The following is a 19,803-nucleotide window of genomic DNA, read 5'->3' on the forward strand; positions in this document are numbered from 1 at the left end:
CATCCAGTGGAAGGGCCTGTGGTTGCTTACAGACTCAGGGAGGTAACCCAAATCCCTCACAGATAGGTGCACTAATCTACAAAAAGCAGAAGGCCAACAACAGCAACAATTTTGTGGTTGTTCATTTGCCATTTATTGTTCGGCACAGACACCTCATGAGCACCAGGTGGCGATGTCCTCTCACAGAGCAACACCAAAGACTTCAAAACACTCCAGTTACAAACAGAACAATTCACTTAGGACATTCACCTGCCTCTCCCAGAACCCCCAATCTAATGCCGGGGACCACAGAGAAGGAAAGGGGTCAGGGGTCCTTTCTTGTACCACATGAGCCTTCCCTCAGTTTTCTCATGCATACAACAGTGCAATACCAAGATGAGTACTTTTGACCAAGTATAAAACCACAGAGACGACCAAATTTTACAAAAATGGAAAGAGAATGAAAACACAAAGGCACACGCAGCCACAAATACACAATTAACCTTTTAGGGGATGAGCATCTGATGAGGTTTGTCTCCAATCCAATTCGTCATCCCTGGAGACTCTGGAAGGGAGAAACTAGGCTGCTGGTGCTAAGACCATGAAAGGGAAGGCATGGAATCCCCTACCTGGGCCAGGAGAACACAGCAGGGCTTCTGGTGGGAAAACACCCTGTGTTAAGGTAGTGGGTGCACAGGGCTCGGCTGGCAGGGTTCTCACTGAAATCTAGACCGCACCTTTCCAGGTTGGCACAAGAGAAAGGGCAGAGGAATGCTCCCTGCCTTGCCTGGCACAGTGTTAGAAAGGAAACTCAAGATCCCTACTGCCCAGAAAGCCAAACAAGAACAGCACAAGAATGAGGTAGCCCCTACTGGGCATCTGCAGAGAGGACAAGAAATTGGGCACAGACATAATCAAAAGCCCAGGGGAAAAGGCTTGAAGGTATGAAGACGACCTCTCCAAGTGGTATTGCCATGGACACAGCGGCTCCCTTTCCATCTTGAGTCCGCTTCCTTCTGCTCCTGGCTACCCCCTTCCCCACCTATACCTTCTTCTCCCTGATGTGGGGAAACTGACCTCTCCCCACTGCCTAATTCCATTGTGAAAGTCTGTCTTCTTTTCTTCCCCACCTCCTACTGCCTCGTCGTGTCTTTCTTCCCAGGAACCCTCAGCCTATTTCTGCACCCTTGCAGCCAAGAAGCTCAGCAGATACTTGACCAGTGTGCTGAAGGCAGAGATGGCATGAGGCTCTCCAAGTAATCTCTGGCACATGTTAACTTGACAAAGGGCATGGGTGTGACATTAAACACCGCAGGGATGTCTCTTCCATTTAGTTCAGGGGTTTCCTTCCTGACTATGGCAGGAAATTGCCCTGTGGTGCAGTAAGCTCGGGACCAGTCTCCTGGTCTGCTGGTGAGATATAATGGCTGCCTGCTGACAGGAGACACAGGGACAAGGATGGCAGAACAATTCCTCCCATCAGAGCTCCCTCTGGTGGAGCTGATCAACATCCCTGTAGCCATTTGGAAAGAGAGCAAAGGCTCAGCACCAGCACATCCACAGAACTTGGTGACAGGCAGGTGAATCGACTATCCACACCCATGTCAAAATGGCTGGAGGCCTAACAGCAAGCAGCTATGGGGCTGGCTTTTATGAAAGCCTGGCCTCCGGTTCCCATCAAAGTACCATTTTTGAAGGTTTTCTTGTTTCCATTTTTCTAGCATCAAAAACCTTCCAAATATTATGAAATATATATGCATATATATATACGTCAAACCCCCAAAACATGAGGTATATAAATTCAAATTAGTATCCAGAGGAACTTCCCCCAAACACATAGTTCAAAGAACCCACTTTCAAAGGGGGAATTCGGTTTCCCTTCTTGAATCCCCCCTTTTCTCCTCCCTGGCCCCCAATTCATTCCTTACTGGGAGCCAAAGGCAATAAGAATGTTGGGGAGGAGACAGGGTCTTGGGACAAAACCAAGATGCAGATTGGACCAGACCGTACCGTGGTCCCAACCCCATTAGGAATGAGCTAAAGGGGTTCTCTCCCTGCTCTAAGTCAATCTATAATAGATGAGGGAGATGAGGGACCCAGCAGCCCCGGGGTCTGATTAGCAAATTTGCATGGAAACAGATTGAAGCCTTCATAGAAACAGGACTGGATGGAGATGAGCTCTGCTCCAATCTTGAAAAGAAATATAAAAGGATGAGTCCAACCCTCACCTCATTGCATCTCCCCAGGCACAGTTCTGTCTCCATTGGGGTTTCAGTTCTCTGTGGGATAGGTTGGCAACAGGTGAGGAACATCAAAGGACCACAGCCTGGCTGTTGGAGCCCCATCAGAACTGGGGTTTGGCATCTTGCAAAACAGAGTGCAGGGACATGACGGGCCTTCCCATCAAGCTGGCCCAGCGATGCACACACGCCCCCTCCCCCGCCACACACATGCACAGACACAGAGGGCACAGAGCCCAGCATGGGCTCCACTCACAGTGACTTGATGAAACTCATGGAATCTTTGAGCTGGTCTAGAATGAGTTGGGAAGAAGGCTGTGGGCTCCTCTCCCTGAGGACAGTTCAGATGCTCAGTGGGATGCAGGCTCTGGTTTGATCAGAGAGGGGCTAGAAACAGCATCATGGGATGCCACCCCAAAGAGGAACCCCAGAGTCCATCCATCCACATGAGAGAACCAGATGCCTCTTTGGACAGGTCAGCGCTGTGAGGAGGAGAGGAGGGCCCAGAGAAGCCAAGGACTGTGATGAGAGCGGAATGTGCTCCCAGAGGCTTTTCCTTCTCTGACCCTCTTGGGAAGGAGTGCTTCCTCCCTCTACACCAAGGCATCTGTTTCTGAAGTCACAGCAGTTCAGCGGTTCACCCCGTTGCCCCCCCAACCTTGCACAGTGAGAGCTCCCTGGCTCCAGCAGAGGGAGAATAGCAGAAACTCCACTCTCAAAGCAGACTGGAAGTAGCAAGAAGCCGGCTGAGGCCTAGGCACTGCCCATACCTCAGGTGTGCTGACCATGCCCCTACTTGGGAGGTGGGGTAGGGAGGGGATTCTTGCCTACCCAGCACCAAAAACTCCATGGGAACAGACCCAGGATGGCCCTCATCCCCTCTCCCTTTGTGTTGGATAAGGTTTATGAATGATGTCGCTATATTCAGTCTGGTTCCAGCTGTGATTGGGAGGGGTGAGGGGTGGACACAGGGCAGGAGGGGAGGATAGAAATTTGGGAGGGCAGGACACCAACTTCTTCTACATTGACTCACTCTCTTCACTTCCTGTCCTGCAGTCCCCACGGCCCCTCCCACCTCAAAGCTTTTCTGGCCTCAGTCCTTCTCCTGGGCAGTGCTGTCCTCAGAGATGCCCTGGGCAGCCAGTTCAGCCAGCACATTATCCAGGTAATTGGCATCTGGGTAGCCATGGCCAGTGAGATTAGAGCCAAACTCTGTCTTGTGGTGGACCTCATTCCAGATGACGGTATCTGACTCCCCCGTGGTGCTGGAGGTGCCAATGGCAAAAATGAGGCGGCGATCCCAGGCCACTAGCAGCAGCTTCAGAACCTAGAGGGCAAAAGTGGGTTATGAAAAGCAGACATTAATTGGCAGTCAAAGACTATCCCTTGGATGGTAGAGAATCCTCCCAAGGGCCCCATCCCTTCCTGCATCATGATACCCTAAGCGCCCAGGGGAAAGAAAGAGAGTTGGACTTGGAGTTTGGGAGCTACAGGCTGAGTCCCGGCTCTGTCACTGAATAACTGTGTGACCTTGGAGAAGTTATAACACCTCTCTGAACATTAATTTTCTTATTTATGAAATGGCAATGGTACAATCTGCCTCTAAATGTTATGAACATCTTACTGTACACTACATGAAAAGTATTTTCACATCAGTGCCTACAGCACGCTAATTGATAAATGTTATCTGCGAACATAACAGCTGCATTTTCAAAGATAGGATCTAGAAGTTGAAGGCGCTTATGATCTGAGAACTTCTGAAGCTCTGCCCTTCATTACCACCACCACTACCTCAATGTAGTATTAATTTACCCAAAGCTGAAGTTGTGCAATATTTCTCTAGTGACATCTTGGAGCACTTTGACTTTCTCGAGGTGAGAAAACTGAGGCTCAAAGAAAGTTTTGGGGCTTGCAGAATGTTCTAAATCAGTTAAATTTAAAAAATGTTTGTTGAGCAAGACCAATGCCTAATGCCCTGTTCCAGGCCTTGGTCAGAGTAGTGTCCAGCATGAAGAAAAAGCATCCAATGCAAATGTCTTGGGTTCAAAACTGAACTACTGTAAACATGGTATGGGCTGGAGGAGAGGAAACCATAATAGTATTAGTAATGAAAGCAGACATTAGAAATACGAGCTGCTATTTCCTGAGTGCTTACTTTCTAAGTGCTGGGCATTGGGACATGTAATCGTTATATATAATCAGATGATATAGGTATGGCCATGTGCCACACATAGTGACATTTGGGTCAATGACTGAACACATATGCGATGGTGATCTCACAAGATTACAATAGAGCTGAGAAATTCCTACTGCCCTAGTACTTACTATATTGTACTTTTAATCATGATTGTAGAGTGCACTCCTACTTATTTACAAAAAGAAAAGCTAACTGTAAAACAGCCTCAGGCAGTTTCTTCAGGAGGTATTCCAGAAGAAGGCATTGTTATCATAAGAGATGACAGTTCCATTCCTGTTACTGTCCCCAAGGCCTTCCAGCAGGATAAGATATGGAGGTGGAAGACAGTGATGCTGATGATGCTGCCCTGAGTAGCTCAAGGCTAATGCTTATGTTCAGGTATTCATTTTAAACAAAAAGTTTCAAAAGTTAAAAAAAAAAAAAATAAAGTTTTAAAAATAAAAAAGCTTATAGAATAAGGATTACATATTTTTCTACGGCTGTACAATGTGTTTGTGTTTTAAGCTGTGTTGTTACAAACAAGTCAAAAGTTAAAAAAAAGTAAAAGGTTTTTAAATGGAGAAGTCACAATAAGCTAAGGTTAGTTTATTATTGAAGAAAGAAAAGCAGTTGTATATAAATTTAGTGTAGTTTAAGTGTACAGTGTTTATAAAGTCTTTAGTAGTGTACAGCAATGTCCTAGGCCTTTATATTCACTCACGGATTCATCCAAAACTACTTCCAGTCCTGCAAGTCCCATTCATGGTAAGTGCCCTATACAGATACAGCACTTTTATCTTTTATACTGTATTTTTACTATAAGTCTTCAATGTTTAGATTCACAAATACTTACCATTATACAACTACCTATAGTATTCAATAAAATAACATGGTGTACAGGTCTGTAGCCTAGGAGCAATAGGCTATACCATATTGCCCACCTGTGTAATAGGCTATTCCATCTAGTTCTGTGTGAGTACACTCTATGATGATTGTATGATGATGAAGCTGTCTAATAATAATGATATCCATGCCATTAAATGACAGAAAACTGGACTCTCATTATCCCTCTCAAGGAAACAGAGGCTCAAAAGGTAAAAGACTTGCCTTGGTCTTATAGCTAGTAAGTGGCTGGGGGCAGTGGTTAAGGGATTGATTTCAGGACTGCCTGACTCCATAGCCCATGGTCTGAATCACCACTCTGTTGACTCTCAGATGGGAATCAGTCTAGAATTCATGGAGGAGGTTGCTTCTGAGCTGAGTAGTAAAGGAAGGGAAGGATTTGGGGTATATTAATAGAGAAGGATGTGCAGACCTAGTAAACAAATATAAACCCAAGGCATGGATGAATTACAATTGCTGTCACTGTGCTGTGCATTTTACAAATGATATTTTCATTTAATTTTTCCAACATCCTGTCCATACAGATGGAAATTATCACCACTGTTTCACAGATTAGGAAACTGAGACTTCAAGACATGAAGCCAACCAGTTCCCACAGCTAGTAAATGGCAGAAATGGGACTTGAACCCAGGCTGGTCTGGCTGCAAAGCCCATCCTCTAATTATACCTCAATCTACAATGAAGTCCAATGTTAGGTTCCTGGAACAGCAGATGTGAAGGATAAGGATGAGAAATTGGTGTGAGGAGAAGGTTTAACTCACACTGTAGTAGGTCTTATATGTCAAGCTGAGAAGCCTGCACTTTGTTGTTTCTTTGTTTTATTTCTTTTACACACAAAAAGCTTGATTCTAGAAACTTTGAGATAACTAACCTGGTAGCAGGTAAAAGATGAAGAAGTCTTATCTATGTTGGCAGTGGCAGGCTTAGAAGAGGAGTCTAGTGGTTTGAAAGGCAGTGAGTGCAGGGAGGAATGAGCTAAATAGATGCGGTGGATAAGAACAGGTGGATAAGAACAGGTTCATGTGCCCATCTGGGTACCAGGAACTCTGAGGATGTCATTAACATAAAGAGGGAGGCCTGGAAGAAAAGCAGTTCTTGGCAAAAGGATTCTAGTTTTAACTGCAGGGCTTTACAGTAGAGACATTTCGCCAAGAGTTGGGATGTAGCTCCAGGGCTCAAGCACAGAAATCTGGCTCTTCAAGGTACACAGTATCAGGGATGGTCCTGACCCTTAATCTGGGGACACGGCACTCGCACGACTTCTCTGTGTGGTTGATTGTCTATTTCTTCCAAAATACCTGCTTTCCACCTGTAGGGGGAGACCATATCCATACCCTTTGACATGAAACCCAAAGGGCCTCCCTGTAGAAAGGTCACCATCCCACCCCTTATTTGACTTGCCCAGGACTTGTTGGGGCCTGTGAAGGGTGAGTGGAAGTAACAAGCATCCGGGAGCTCTACATGGGATTACACACTTCCACTTGGGTTCTCTGTCCTCTGTCCCCTCCATGGGAAGGGCATGGGCCACAGAAGGGCTGCTCCTTCCACCTGGGCTCCAGAACAGGAAGACACATGGAGCCAACTGAAGCTGCTGCTACGGTCTGAATATGTGTCCTCACCAAATTGCTATGTTGAAATCCTCACCCTCAAGGTGACAGTATTAGAAGGTGGGTCCTTGGAGAGGTGATTAGGTAACGACAGCAGAACCCTAAATGGATGACATTAGTGCCCTTATCAAAGAAGCCCCAGAGAAACCCCTTCCCCCCTTCTACCATGTGGGGACACAGTGAGAAGGCACCATTTACAAACCAGGATGGGTTCATACGAACAAGTCCTAGCCAGACACTAAATCTGCCAGCGCCTTGATCTTGGACTTCTCAGGCTTCAGAATTGTGAGACATAAGTGTCTATTGTTTATAAGCCACCCTGTCTATGGTACTGTGTTACAGCAGCCAGAACAGACTAAGACACTGACCCACAGCAGCAACATAGCCATAGCTGCTGACATGCAAAGTGCATGACAAATAAACACTTGTTGAAGTAAGCTGCAGAAATTTGGAGAGAAAGCTCACTAAAATACATCTTGTCCAATATTCCCCCCCAGTACTCCCTTTAGATCAATGGTTCCTACTCCTTTTGAAATCAGGAAAGATTTTGAAAATCCAACTATTTTCTGGCCTCATCCGTAGAAATACAAACATACATTTTTTATTTGAATTTTAGAGTTCATAGAACCACTGAAGCCTAATCATGAATCACTAGGAATCCAGAAATCCAATGATTGTTTTCTGTGCCATTTTGGGAAAAATTCAAATGATATGAAAGTACATAAAAAGAAAATAATCTACACATTAAGATCCCTATCCCAGACCAGTGTTTCTCAAGCTTCAATGTGTTGTCAGATCAGCTACGCATCTCGTTAAGATGAAGTGGCTTCTAGTTCTGTGTTTCTATCAAGCTCCTACGTGGTGCCACTGGTGCTGGTTCCAGGACCAGCTTTTAAGCAGCAGGACTCTTGACACAGGATCTTAAAATAGATAAATTATTGCCAGTAATACCCTAGAGAGGAAACAAACTGATACTGTCTGGCCGTGACCCCACCCAAACCTCATCTTGAATTGTAGCTCCCATAATTCCCACATGCTGTGGGAGGGACCCAGTGAGAGATAACTGAATCATGGGGGCGGTTTCCGCCATACTGTTCTCGTGGTAGTGAGTAAGTGTCACAAGATCTGATGGTTTTATAAGGGGTTTCCCCTTTCACTTGGCCCTCATTCTCTCTTGACTGCCACCATGTAAGAGTTGCCTTTCATCTTCTGCCACGATTGTGAGGACTTCCCTGCCACGTGGAACTGTGAGTCAATTAAACCTCTTTCCTTCATAAATTACCCAGTTTCATTTATGTCTTTATTAGCAGCGTGAGAACAGGCTAATACACAAACTAAATGTCCTACTCCCACCCACCTGCAAAAAAAAAAAAAATTCGAATCATAGCCACCCCACCTATGGTTGACTCAAACTTGACCTTGCTACTATGTGCATCTAGAGTTAAAAGAGACACAGTTCTGTTTGGTCTGTGCATTGTAAGAAGTAAAACTTTAGGCCTTGATATAAAAGTAAACTGCCCAATCTATTCTAAAACCTAGTTCTGTGTGGAAACCTCCAGTCTTACTTTTCTCCCTTTCTCGCTGTCCGGAAGGTAACAATGTCGTGGGAAGCCTCGGGCGCTGAAACTTTTCCCAGGATTCGGGTGTTCTGGTCCCTGAAAGCAGAAAGCAAGCAAGCAAATGGCATTTTTCAAAATATTTCTGATAAGAGGCGGGTTAGGCTGTGAATAATTTCAATAATAATGATAATAATAATTCCCACAGCGCCTCAAGAGAACCCGGAAAGCACTGTGAGCGGTCATTTAACACATGTTTCTGTGTCCTTAGACCTGGGTTTGGATGCAGAGCTGCTACCTCCCACCATGTTAGCTGGAACCCTCTCTTGGGGCTTTTGTTCCCCATCTCTCTAACAGGAAAGATGCAGAGTCCTTCCCTTATGGGGCTGTTATAAATGTTAAGTGAGCGGTGCCTGATGAGTAGTAAGAGCTCAGTAAATGTTTAACATCATTGTCCATCATCTTCATCATCTATTGTCTTACAAAAGAAGAAATCTGCAGTGCAGAGAAGATAAGTGGCTTCTGTAACTTTAGCGGCTTTGCTAAAACTGAAGCCCAGATTTCCTGAGGCACACTCTGGATTTTTAACGACTCAGAATAAAGAAAGTGCCTCCAAGCTACCAGGCACGCCAAGAGAATTTTCTGAATGATTCTTGTGGATTTTCTCTTTTGTCCTTAAGGGTTTTTGTTTGTTTTCTTCTTTAACAAAAAGAATTGGGATAGTCAGGACTAAAAATCTTCTAACAGCATTTCAGCTATTGCCACTCAATACCCTATTAAGTAGGCAGTCTCAGGCCACTGGGTGAGAAAAAAACTGAAGAACAATTGAGTGAGAACAGGTTTCCTAATCAGTGCCCAGAATGGGTCCACAGGCCCCTTTGAGAAGCTCATGAAAAGCAGCAAATTTTCTCCCGGTAATAATGACCAAATCTCTCCCTTCCCATACAAAGGTTTGTTTAAGATTTCTGAGCATCCTTGACCCCCTCAGGGATGGAACCCTCTTTAAAAATCCCTTCTAGATTCAACCAGTATAAAACTGATACTTCCATGCTCTCACGTACATGATCAGCAAATATGTCCTGCCTGAATAAATGAATGAGTGTGGAAGAACAAATGAATGAAAAAACGAAAGAAAAAAAACGCAGATTTTTCTTTCTCTCTTATTATGGACCATGGTTCCAAAATGATAAGAAATTCTGTGGTTTTCCATTTTCTTAAATAGTTAACCTGATTCAAGATCACCTATGGTTTGACGCAGTAAATGCAATGGGGTCTCAGAGAAGGGAGAGGTCACCGTGAGCTGAAAGAAGCAACGATGCCTTCTTGGAGATGCAGAATGCAGCATTTATGAATTTTACATTCATAGGAAATCACTACAAATTTACAACCTTCCCATGGCCCCGGCTGTTTCTAAATCAAGTTGCCTGACTGAAAGGCCAATTCTAACCATGGCTCTGACTGCTCCTGATCTGCCTGGGACTGTCGCTTGTGTGGCCAACTCAGACGCCTGCCTGGCACTGACCCAACACGGCTGTGCCCTCCCAGCTCGTTGCTAAGTGGAGCAGTCACGACTCTGCCTCAGCCCAACCCAGAGTTTCTCCCCAAGGGAATGGTTCTCTGCAGTGAATGCAGAGCTTGAAGGTCTCCACTCCTCACAGAGGCGCATGCCTGTGTGGTCCCTGGAAACTTGAGTGACATGGCATTGAGTGTCCTGCTACTTACACTGAAGGATGAATGTAGATCCTAACAGTGGAGAGCTGCATTTCCCTTGATACGAGCTTGGGTTTTTCAGGAGGAGCCACCACGGCACCCGTCAAGGCAGCATGTGCCACCTCTAACCCCTAGTGCGGGCTCTCTGCTCTTTAATCCTGGAGGAAATGGTAGCCCCACATTTGTCTTTGCAAGCTTCGGTCTGTTCTTCTGCTCACCAGACCATTGGCTGTTTCTCCCAAGTCCTGTTTTTTTCATTCATGTCTGTATCACCTTGACTCACTGCCTCTGAGACACTTGAGAAGTCTCACCTGACTCCATATCCAACCATATCTCTCTCTTCCTTATCCTGGCCTTCCCTTGTTCGAGCCCCATTCCTAGGGCCTGGACTGTGGCAGTGGTCTTTTAATTGGTCTCCTTCCCTCTGGCCATCCCCGACTCTTTTGCCTGACTAGCCTTCCTAGAGCATAATTCCAATCACACAGTGGTCCATACTCCTAACTGCACACCCAATAACTGTTGAGTAAAATCCATGACCCCCGCCCTGGTATTCACCACCTTCTATGATCTGGATGCAACCTCCCTCACGGCCTAGTCTTCTCCCTGCACCTCCTTCATGCTTCCTCCCTGTACTTCCTTGCAAGTCTTGAGCCCCAAATTAAACCCTTCCTTCTTGTCCTTTGATACTCAAATTTTTCCTCTACAACCCTCTTACCTCCTCCCACTAAAAACATTCTCCTCCATTTCTTCATGTCTTTCTAGACTCAAGTAGAGAATTCCCTGCGCTAGAAAGTCTCCTCTGACCCTCCCAGACAGACAGACAGAAGCCCTCCTCTTTACCATGACAAGCAGGACCTAAAATAATGTTGACAACCAGGTGTGGAGCACCTTGGCACTGTGCTTTTCCTTCAATACGCGTAGACAAACGTCATCTCCCATTCTCACCAAACCTCTGCCAATTGGGCTCCTGGCTGTGCAGGTGAAGAAATCAGGCTCCAAAAGGTCAAGGGCCTGTTGTCTAAAACAGCGGTCCCCAACCATTTTGGCACCAGGGACTGGTTTTGTGGAAGACAACCTTTCCATGGACCGGGGTGGTGGGGGATGGTTTTGGGATAATGTAAGAGCGTTGCATTTATTGCGCACTTTCTTTCTATTGTTATTACATTGTAATATATAATAAAGTAATTATACAACTCACCATAATGAAGAATCAGTGAGAGCCCTGAACTTGTTTCCCTGCAACTAGGTGGTCCCATCTGGGGGTGATGGGAGACAGTGACAGATCATCAGGCATTAGATTCTCATAAGGAGTGCGCAACCTAGATCCCTCGCATGCGCAGTTCACAATAGAGTTTGTGCTCCTATGAGAATCTAAGGCTGCCGCTTATCTGGAGAAGGCAGAGCAAAGGTGGTATTACTGGCTCACCCACCACTCACCTCCTGCTGTGCAGCCTCTTCTGTGGCCTGAGGGTTGGGAACCCCTGGGCTAAAGGCACCAGCTAATAAAGACTCAGCCAGGAAGTAGAACCCAGTCCGTCGGACTTTGAAGGCCTGTGTTCTCACTTTGTCTACACTGCATCTCAGAGGTTTTATTAGTGATGTACATTTATCTTCCCTGACTGGCTGGTAAGCCCCTCCAGGAAGAACTATGATTTATTCACTTCTTCTGAAGGCTATCACAACTTCCTGTTTTATTTCCTCCACATCGATGATCGCTATCTGGAAGTACCTTGTTTATTCATTTGTTTCCTTTATGGCCTTCCTGGCCCCATTAGAACAGGGGCTTCAAGGAGCAAGGATTGCGTCTACTTTGCTCATTGCTTCTCCAATGTCTAGAACATGTCGGGACCATAGTCCACACTCACATGTTTGTTAAATAAAAGACAAAATGGAAGAAGAAAACTAGGAGGGAGGAAAAGAGGAATTAATATTTGCTAAAGAAATGCATACAGTCAATGCCCCAGAACACTCAGAAAAAGCTTCATTGTGTAAAGGAAGGTGCCACATTTGCATTTACTGGCAGGAATAGTGTTCAAATTTGTTCTTCAGGACTGTCTTTCAAAGAATCAAAAGAGGAAAGTAATGCCCACCAAAATCAAAGCCAAGTATAGCTATCAAATTACAAGTGCAAATACCGTTTGACAAAGAAATTCCACTTCTGGAAAATTATTCTACAGATATATTCGTATGTGTACAAGGTTATTCATTCCAGCATTATTTGTTGTAGCCAAAGACTGGCAACAATCCATATGCCCATCAAATGGAGACTGCTGAATGCAAATAGTGGTACATTTATACAATGGATGATTACACAGACACAAGAACGAGGAAGCTCTCTCTATACGGATGTGGAAAGATCTACAGACTATATAGTTAACTGAAAAATGCAGGATGCCAAACAACGTGCCTAAATGGCACTGTTTGTGGAAAAAAAAAAGGGAGGGGTGGATGCAGTTCTCTGTTGCACGTGCACGAAGAATCCTGGAAGGATACATAGGAAAGTCAGAACAATGGTGATGAAGTCGGGGGATGTGGTGTCAGCGGGCGAGGCTGGGTAGATGGGGGACAAGTGTGGGAAGGAGACTCTTCATATGTAACATTTTACCTACAAACATGTAGAACAATAAAAACCAAGGGCTGAGGGAAAGGCTCACCTGAATGCCAGGGGGGATGCTGTAGATGATCCGAATGGTTTTGCAGTCTGGGTGGCCAGGCAAGGAGTGGGGGATGAGGTGGTACTCCATCTTCCCTGGAGGTTGGGTGCCTGTCTTCACCCCATAAATGGTCTTGCAGGTTGGACACTGCAAACTCCCATCCTGAGGGGCCAAGGCACCCAGGAGAGCCAGATTGGGAAACAGTTTTGGTAATAACTTCCCCACCCAGTCCCAACAGGTACCAGAGATACAGGGCCAGGGGGACAAAGTGTGCCCTAATGAGTGATAGATCTTAGTTTTTCACCCCCAGCCCAGTCACGTAGGCTATTTCTGCTTTCTTCAAAGTAACAGGAGGTAAATTCCACAACTGGTCCCATGCTCCATGCTGAGGGATATGTAAGAGAAGCCCCTGTCCCTGAGGAGGGGAGCAGCTCACTAGGGCAGGAGCAGACACAGGGAGTCATTATTCAGCTACTCAGTACCAAATGGGTGGAACGGACAGCAAGACCTGGAGAGCAGCAACTGCCCAGTTCCTGAACATCAGAATCACTGACAGAGCTTGTTAATCATACAGATGCCTGGGGCCCACAGCAGGTCCACTGAGTAAGAACTGGGAAGCTGCAAAGCGTAGTGGTTCAGGCTGTGAATGCGAAAATCAAGCTGCCTAGACGTAATTCTTAGCTCTGCCATCTGCCTGCTGTGTGACCTTGGACAAATTAATTAACTTCTCTGAGTCTCAGTTTCCCTTATAGGAGAAGGATAAAAAATATCTGTCTCATTGGGTTGTTGAGAGAATTAAATGAGATAATCTATAGGAAGCTTTTAGCAGGTGGTGTACCTAAATGTTATCAGCACTTTTGCAATTTCTGTGGAAAGACTGGTGCTCATACAGGTTTGGAAACTACTGCTATGAAAAGAGAAACTGGCCACTAAGAGCTGGAGTAAGTGAGGATAACCTTAAGAAAATGGTCTTTGAAGAATAGCTATGAATTTGCTTAGAAGGATAGAGTGTAAGGTCTGCACAAATACCTAGAAGAGAGAATGATGTCAGTAACTATAGTGCTTTAAATCATATTATAAAGAGAGTTTAACATTTCTTGTTTCATTTAGGCCTCAGCTTCAGACACTGGCCTGGAAGAAATTATTAGTCCCTTTTTATAGAGAGGAAAATTGAGGCACAGCAAGATTAAAGGACTTGCTGCTTCTCACAGGGTGGGGTCTCTTTAAACTCCCAGCTTTGCATTGCAACTCAGTGGCTCCATTAGTGGGAAGAGGCAGTTCTGGACGCAGGGGTGTACAGGGTTATGGTCTCACTGCAGGGCCTGGTGAGGTGCTGCCTGGAGGAGGGCCTGGACACCAAATCCTATTCCCAGGCTCGCAAAAAGGAGGGGCGAAGAGAAGGAAGGCGCATGGGCTGGGAGCGACGTGTGTAAAATGTGCTGCTATGCAGCTGGGAAGGAAAGCTTGCCAGGACATCCCCATCTCCTCAGGAAGACAGGGATCCTCTGCTGAGCTATTTAGGGACTTCTCCAGTCTACTCACTTAAAGCAATAGCTCGTATTCAGGGTGACTATTCTCTGAAACCAGGCTCCCACTCTCTACTCTGGCCTTGACTTGCTTCATGACCTAGGGTGAATCGCTCCCTTCTTCCTGGGCCCTTTTCTCTCATGTGTTTGATAAAATAAAAACACAAGCTTCAAAGTATTAGTGCAAAAGAGAATAAAGCATAGACTCTTGAGAAACATTTTTGAAAGCCCCACGGAAATAAAAGTAGAGTTACCATATTCTTGAATATAGACATCAAATAGGGAACAAATGTGCTAAGGAACCCCTTTAAGCCCAAAATAACCTCTTGAAATGCAAGATCCCAATGAAACCTTTTAGCCCAGGGTTGGGAAAGTGAGCAAGTGATCCAGATTTGCATCCCCCATCAATGACCGACCACCCACCACTAGAAGCGTGTCTCTCAGGGACACCAAGAAAGTGCTTTGAGAACTTCAATCAAATAAGCTACATGAAGATGAAGGAGAAAATTACAGCCTTTAATACCAAGGTGATATCAATTTGCATAATAATAGCATAACACCCCATAAAGTAGGTATAGTTTTAATCTCCATCTTCCAGATGGAAAATGAAATCTCAAAGAGATTGGAAAACCTTGCCCAAGGTCATTCAGCTAATAAGCCAGGATTCAAGCTCAGGTCTCCCACCTCTCTTGCCTCTACTTCTTTCCCACAGTAACGGATGTATAGAACAGACCCTGAAACCCAGACAAACTTCTTGCTTAGTGAGAGGTTGGGAGCTATCAGGGATATCTCAGACTTTCATGTAATCTAAGCTTGGCATGAAGAAAGAAGTAGTATTTAAACTCATGGAGATGGGGAGTAAAAGTTATCTCGGATATAGAAAAGAACATGAGGCAATGACTTAGGAAATGCTCAGACATTGTAAGGAGAGAATTATCACCTATGGAGCCCTCCAGACTCCAAAGAACCAGCTCTAATGAGGAGATACTACTGCATTGTCAGATAATAGTCAAAATAAGCATCCAAAACAGCCTTCCCCTCTTCCAACAGTGGGATTCTAGGGCAGGGATTACCAGGTGTACTTTGGCAACAGTCTTTAGTACCTTTGAAGGGCCAATCAAGGGTATTTTGAAATTGTCCAAAGAAAATTATAGCTGAAAATCACTATCCCTGGAGAAGAAAGGGTGATTGGGAAACGCATTTATAATGGTATGAACGAATACTCAGCAAGGGTCTAGAGCTGTGATAAGAACTTCCTTTTCTCTCACTGATGGGAGCACACTTCACCTAGCAATGGGCCATGACAATGGGCCACTCCTCTCAGAACCCTCATGGACAAAAACCTACCCCTCTGTTAGATCTGACACCGAAGATGGAGAGTTAGCTAGCACAGCCCAAAAGGGAAGGTGAAGATGGGTCTTACCAGCGCCGTAATTTAGTAAAGAACCGATCCTGCTGACAGCCAAGATCCTCACTCTTGCCTAGGGGTAATCTCTAAGATTTCCCAGATCACTTGAGCAAGAGCCCTATAGGGCCTTCACCATCTTGCTACTCCATAGCCCAGTGTGAAGGGTGGCAGGAGCCCCATAGGCTGGCACTGACCTTGTTTCCATTGTTGTACATGGCGACCAAGCAGTAGATGTGGTAGATGTGGCCGCATCTGGACAGCTTCCCTACCAGGTCAGGTTTTACGGTAGGCTGCGGGCCCTTGTAGCCTGAGGGGGTCGTGAGGCGTTCCATACAGATGGTGCAGTCCTGGAGAGGGAGGAGACACAGCAGAGAGGCCATCAGCTCTCACCCAGCCTGGGAGATGTCCACATGATCTCAGAGGTCAGAGGAGCTCTTACCACTTCTCTTCTAAAACGTCCACAAATCAGGGTGTATGTGCTTTCTGGAATCTAAACATCGTTTTATCTTATTTTACACAACAACGTCCTGAAACAATTCCTGGTACTGATTAACTTGGGCTCACCACCTAAATCATCATAATCATGAGAGCTATGACAATGCACTGTCTTTCTGTTTCGTCCTCCAATGGCTTATGGAGGAAACAAATGCTGTCGACAAGCCCACTGACGAGCTTTACTTGAGGTGAACTTGTAAAGGAATGTAAAGGAATTGTGTTTTACCTGTTCCAGAGGGACTGCTATTTAAATAAATGTCCAACAGGGTTTCTCAACCTCAGAACTATTTACATTTTGGGGAGGACAATTATTTGCTGTGAGGGCTGTCCTGGGCATTGTAGGGCGGTTAGCACCATCCCTGGCCTCTGCTCTGCTCACAAGGTGCTGGTGACATCTCCTCTCCCGAGAATAATGACAACCAAAAACGTCTCCAGACGTGGCCAAATGTTCCCTCAGGGGCCAAATTGTCTCTGTTTGACAACCACTGTTCTGTATCAAACCCATTTTAAGGTGAGTTCTTGTGGCTTACCATACTGCTTTTCTTAAATTGAGACTGCCATGTTAAGGTAGCTTAAAATCAACCAGCACTAGGTTGAAGGGGAAGGCGGGAGAGACTGAGGTGCAGCTGCAGCTCTGGACCATGGCCCTTGAACCCTCAGTGTCAGCTCTGACCAATTCTGTACCCATCAGAGCTTGGAATGAAGCCCCTGCCATATCCCGTAGAAACCGACAACGGCAGAGGAAATGCGTGTGGGTGATGGAGAGGTGAATCCCATTCTCCTAACCCTGAACTCACCTCATCTGGTGGGTGCCGGACTTTCTGCAGATATTTTTTTAGCACTTCCTCTGGGGTTTTACCTGCAGAGACAGGAGGTTCAGTCGGTCACCAAGGCACAGGTAAGAGATCAAACAGCCTTGCCATGCTAGGCATGACAGAGGGGGAAGTTATTAGGCAAGTTAAAAGCAAAAAGGGGAGGAATTCCTTCTGCAATGGAAGTTAAGAACATGGAAGAGAGTATGGATTGTGGAAAAGCAAGTGAGATGGTTTGACGAGAAGGCTTTACTTCTTGCGGTCCCTTTTCTGACATCTCTCTGCCTGTTTTCAACAAACCCACTTTTTTAATTGAGAAGGTTTGAGTAGTTTCTCTTCCTTGTAATCAAATGATTTGTTAACAGCACTTTGTAAACTGTTACACATTAAGTAGACGTTAGGCAGTCTTACCACCTTCATTTTACAATTTGCTAAGTATAGTCTCAATTTATAATGTGGTGTCAAAGTGAGACTATTTTTCTGGGAAACAAGGAAGTTATGAACCACACGTCCAGAACAATCTTTCCTGGCTGTGGATGACACTGTCACCGCCAGCAAGCACAGCCCTGCAGCAGGGGAAGAAGGGTGATCCTCTGGGAATCATCCTGATGGGCTGCAATGATTTAGGGATTTTCTGGGGGGACTGGACTCTTAAAAGGTAGCCCAACCTGAAGGCAGAGGATGGGATGATACAGCCTGAAAAATGATCAGTGCCACTCCCTTAATTTCTCTAAGCTTTCGTTTTCTCACCTAGGAAATGGGGATGAGCAATAGCACCTACCTCAAAGGGTTGCTTTGACAATTGAATGAGCAAATGGATGTAATGCCCTTTAGCTCTCTGCCAGATAAGGGCCCGATATGCACTATTAATAATAACAGGAAGAGTGGGAAAGTGTAAAATGCTGTGATTTCCTATAAGACTATGAGCAAGGCAACTGAGCTCATTTAAGCAGGGAAATCTTGATAGACTGGAAAAGTAGGACAAGGGTTTGAGGAAGTGGATCATGCAACAGCCAGAAGCTTCGATGCAGGCCCTTTCCTCTGGTTGCCCTGCTTCTCTTGTAAGAATTAAGCTCTAGTAATTAAGAGCCTATTTCTTGCCAGGCCCTGGGCTAAGTGCCACACACATATGATCCAATTTAAACTTCACAAGTTTGCAAGGTTGGGGCTTAGGGAGATGGTCAAATTTAACAACTAATGCCAGTGACCAGAAAGACCAGCCACAGAGCTAAGCTGGGGTCCTGCAGTGCTAGGAAGGTACAGATAGTGACCCCTTACTTGCTGGATTGTGTGCAGGTAGGAGGGGGTTCCCTAAAGGAGGATTTCTGAGCATCTGTACATTCTAGGGGGACACAGGACAGTGACTATATCCTGTCATTGATGCATTCCAGGATATACCTGCTGGATACCAGTTATACCAGTTGTGACTATTTTTACTTCATTATAAAGATGAGAAAATAGGGGCTCCATGCGGTCACACGACTTGCAAGAAACAAAGGTACGATTTGAATCCAGTCTGTTTTGGTTCCAGTGCCAAAGTCATCTTTCTCTTCTAACATATTTTCTTTATACCACACCTTATATTTTTATGTTTCTATACTTTTGCACTATATATTTTTATTTCTCAAGGTGTTTCCATATGATCCATACACAATCAGCTTTGGTATAATCATCAACATTTACTGGTTAGGCCCACTTAGCAGATGCAGAAATTGAGGCACAGAGGGTGAAGCCGTGGCTATGACCCTTGGAGGTGGAGGCAGAGTCAGGGCTGAGAGCCAAGTCTTTGACTCTCAGTACCCCATGAGACAAGAGGCTGGTACCTTTCTTGGCTTGTTTTTTGGTGGTCTTGCGGCTCGTGTTGGAAACCCCTGGGATGGATTTTATTTCACTCTTGCTGACGGGGGGTGGGTGTAGGACCAGCTTTGGTGGCCTGGTGAGACACACAGGCAGCCCCGCTGCACTCATGAGGATCCCAGTGATTCCTGGAAGGGGCAGGGCATGGGTGAGGAAGGACTGGAGACTTAGCTCTCAACACTCCCCAAATTCCTCTTTCCCCAGTAACCTACTCTCCTCCTTTCCAGGAGAAAGTTCTCATAATTCCTGGATTCTCTACCCTGCACTTTCCCCAGAAACTTATTTGTTCACTCACTTATCTTCAATTGCATGCTTTCCTTTCAGTAATCAGTTCTTTTCCAAACTCTTCATACCTTTCCCATGCAATTCCTAAAATCACCATTTGCTTTCATTAATATCCAGATTCTCTCCTTTTTTCCCACAAATGCTCACGACCTATTTCATCACTCTGATTTCTCTACCTTAACCCAGAGCATCCTGGGGTTTCTCTTACCTGCCAAAGCAGGGTTGACAGGGCTGGACCCATTTAGGTTCTTCACCGGGACTGTGGGGACCCTGTGAAAAGAAAAAGCAGATACAATGTCATTTTGACATGTGGAACAAAATGGACTAGTATTTAATTCTAATAAAATGCAGTAAGTGCATAACACAGCAGACAGCAGGAAGTGGCATCTTCAAAACCTAAGTCAGGCCGTGTCACTCCACCACTCAGAACCTCAGAACTATGTTCCTCAGTTCACTCAGAGTCAAAGTGAAAGTCCTAGCAAGGCCTACAGAGCCCGGCACGATCCGCCAACACTGCCACCCAGCTTCTCTTATTCATCTTGCTTCCTCTAATGTCACTCAGCTGTCAAGGAGCCAGGTGCATTCCTGCCTCAGA

At 45.5% G+C, this 19,803-nt stretch overlaps 1 protein-coding gene across 3 annotated transcripts in view; it reads right to left on the reverse strand.

Annotated features, from left to right (window-relative positions):
• Nucleotides 1-114: 114 nt before the first annotated feature.
• The window catches only part of DTX4 (deltex E3 ubiquitin ligase 4), a 35,480-nt gene continuing 15,791 nt past the window's right edge, over nucleotides 115-19,803 (reverse strand). The window contains exons 3-9 of one of the 3 annotated variants that reach the window (XM_023215525.3): nucleotides 19,417-19,478; nucleotides 18,890-19,051; nucleotides 17,052-17,113; nucleotides 15,954-16,106; nucleotides 12,826-12,987; nucleotides 8,471-8,560; nucleotides 115-3,546 (exon numbers count right to left, since the gene is read on the reverse strand). In XM_023215525.3, coding sequence (XP_023071293.2) covers nucleotides 3,313-3,546; nucleotides 8,471-8,560; nucleotides 12,826-12,987; nucleotides 15,954-16,106; nucleotides 17,052-17,113; nucleotides 18,890-19,051; nucleotides 19,417-19,478 — 925 coding nt within the window. In that variant the 3' untranslated portion in view covers nucleotides 115-3,312. The remainder of the gene's footprint in view (nucleotides 3,547-8,470; nucleotides 8,561-12,825; nucleotides 12,988-15,953; nucleotides 16,107-17,051; nucleotides 17,114-18,889; nucleotides 19,052-19,416; nucleotides 19,479-19,803) is intronic. The other 2 variants (XM_023215526.3, XM_023215524.3) reach the window with 2 other exon arrangements.

This window comes from Piliocolobus tephrosceles, chromosome 13, assembly GCF_002776525.5.
Source record: "Piliocolobus tephrosceles isolate RC106 chromosome 13, ASM277652v3, whole genome shotgun sequence".
In the NCBI taxonomy this organism is placed as follows: domain Eukaryota; kingdom Metazoa; phylum Chordata; class Mammalia; order Primates; family Cercopithecidae; genus Piliocolobus; species Piliocolobus tephrosceles.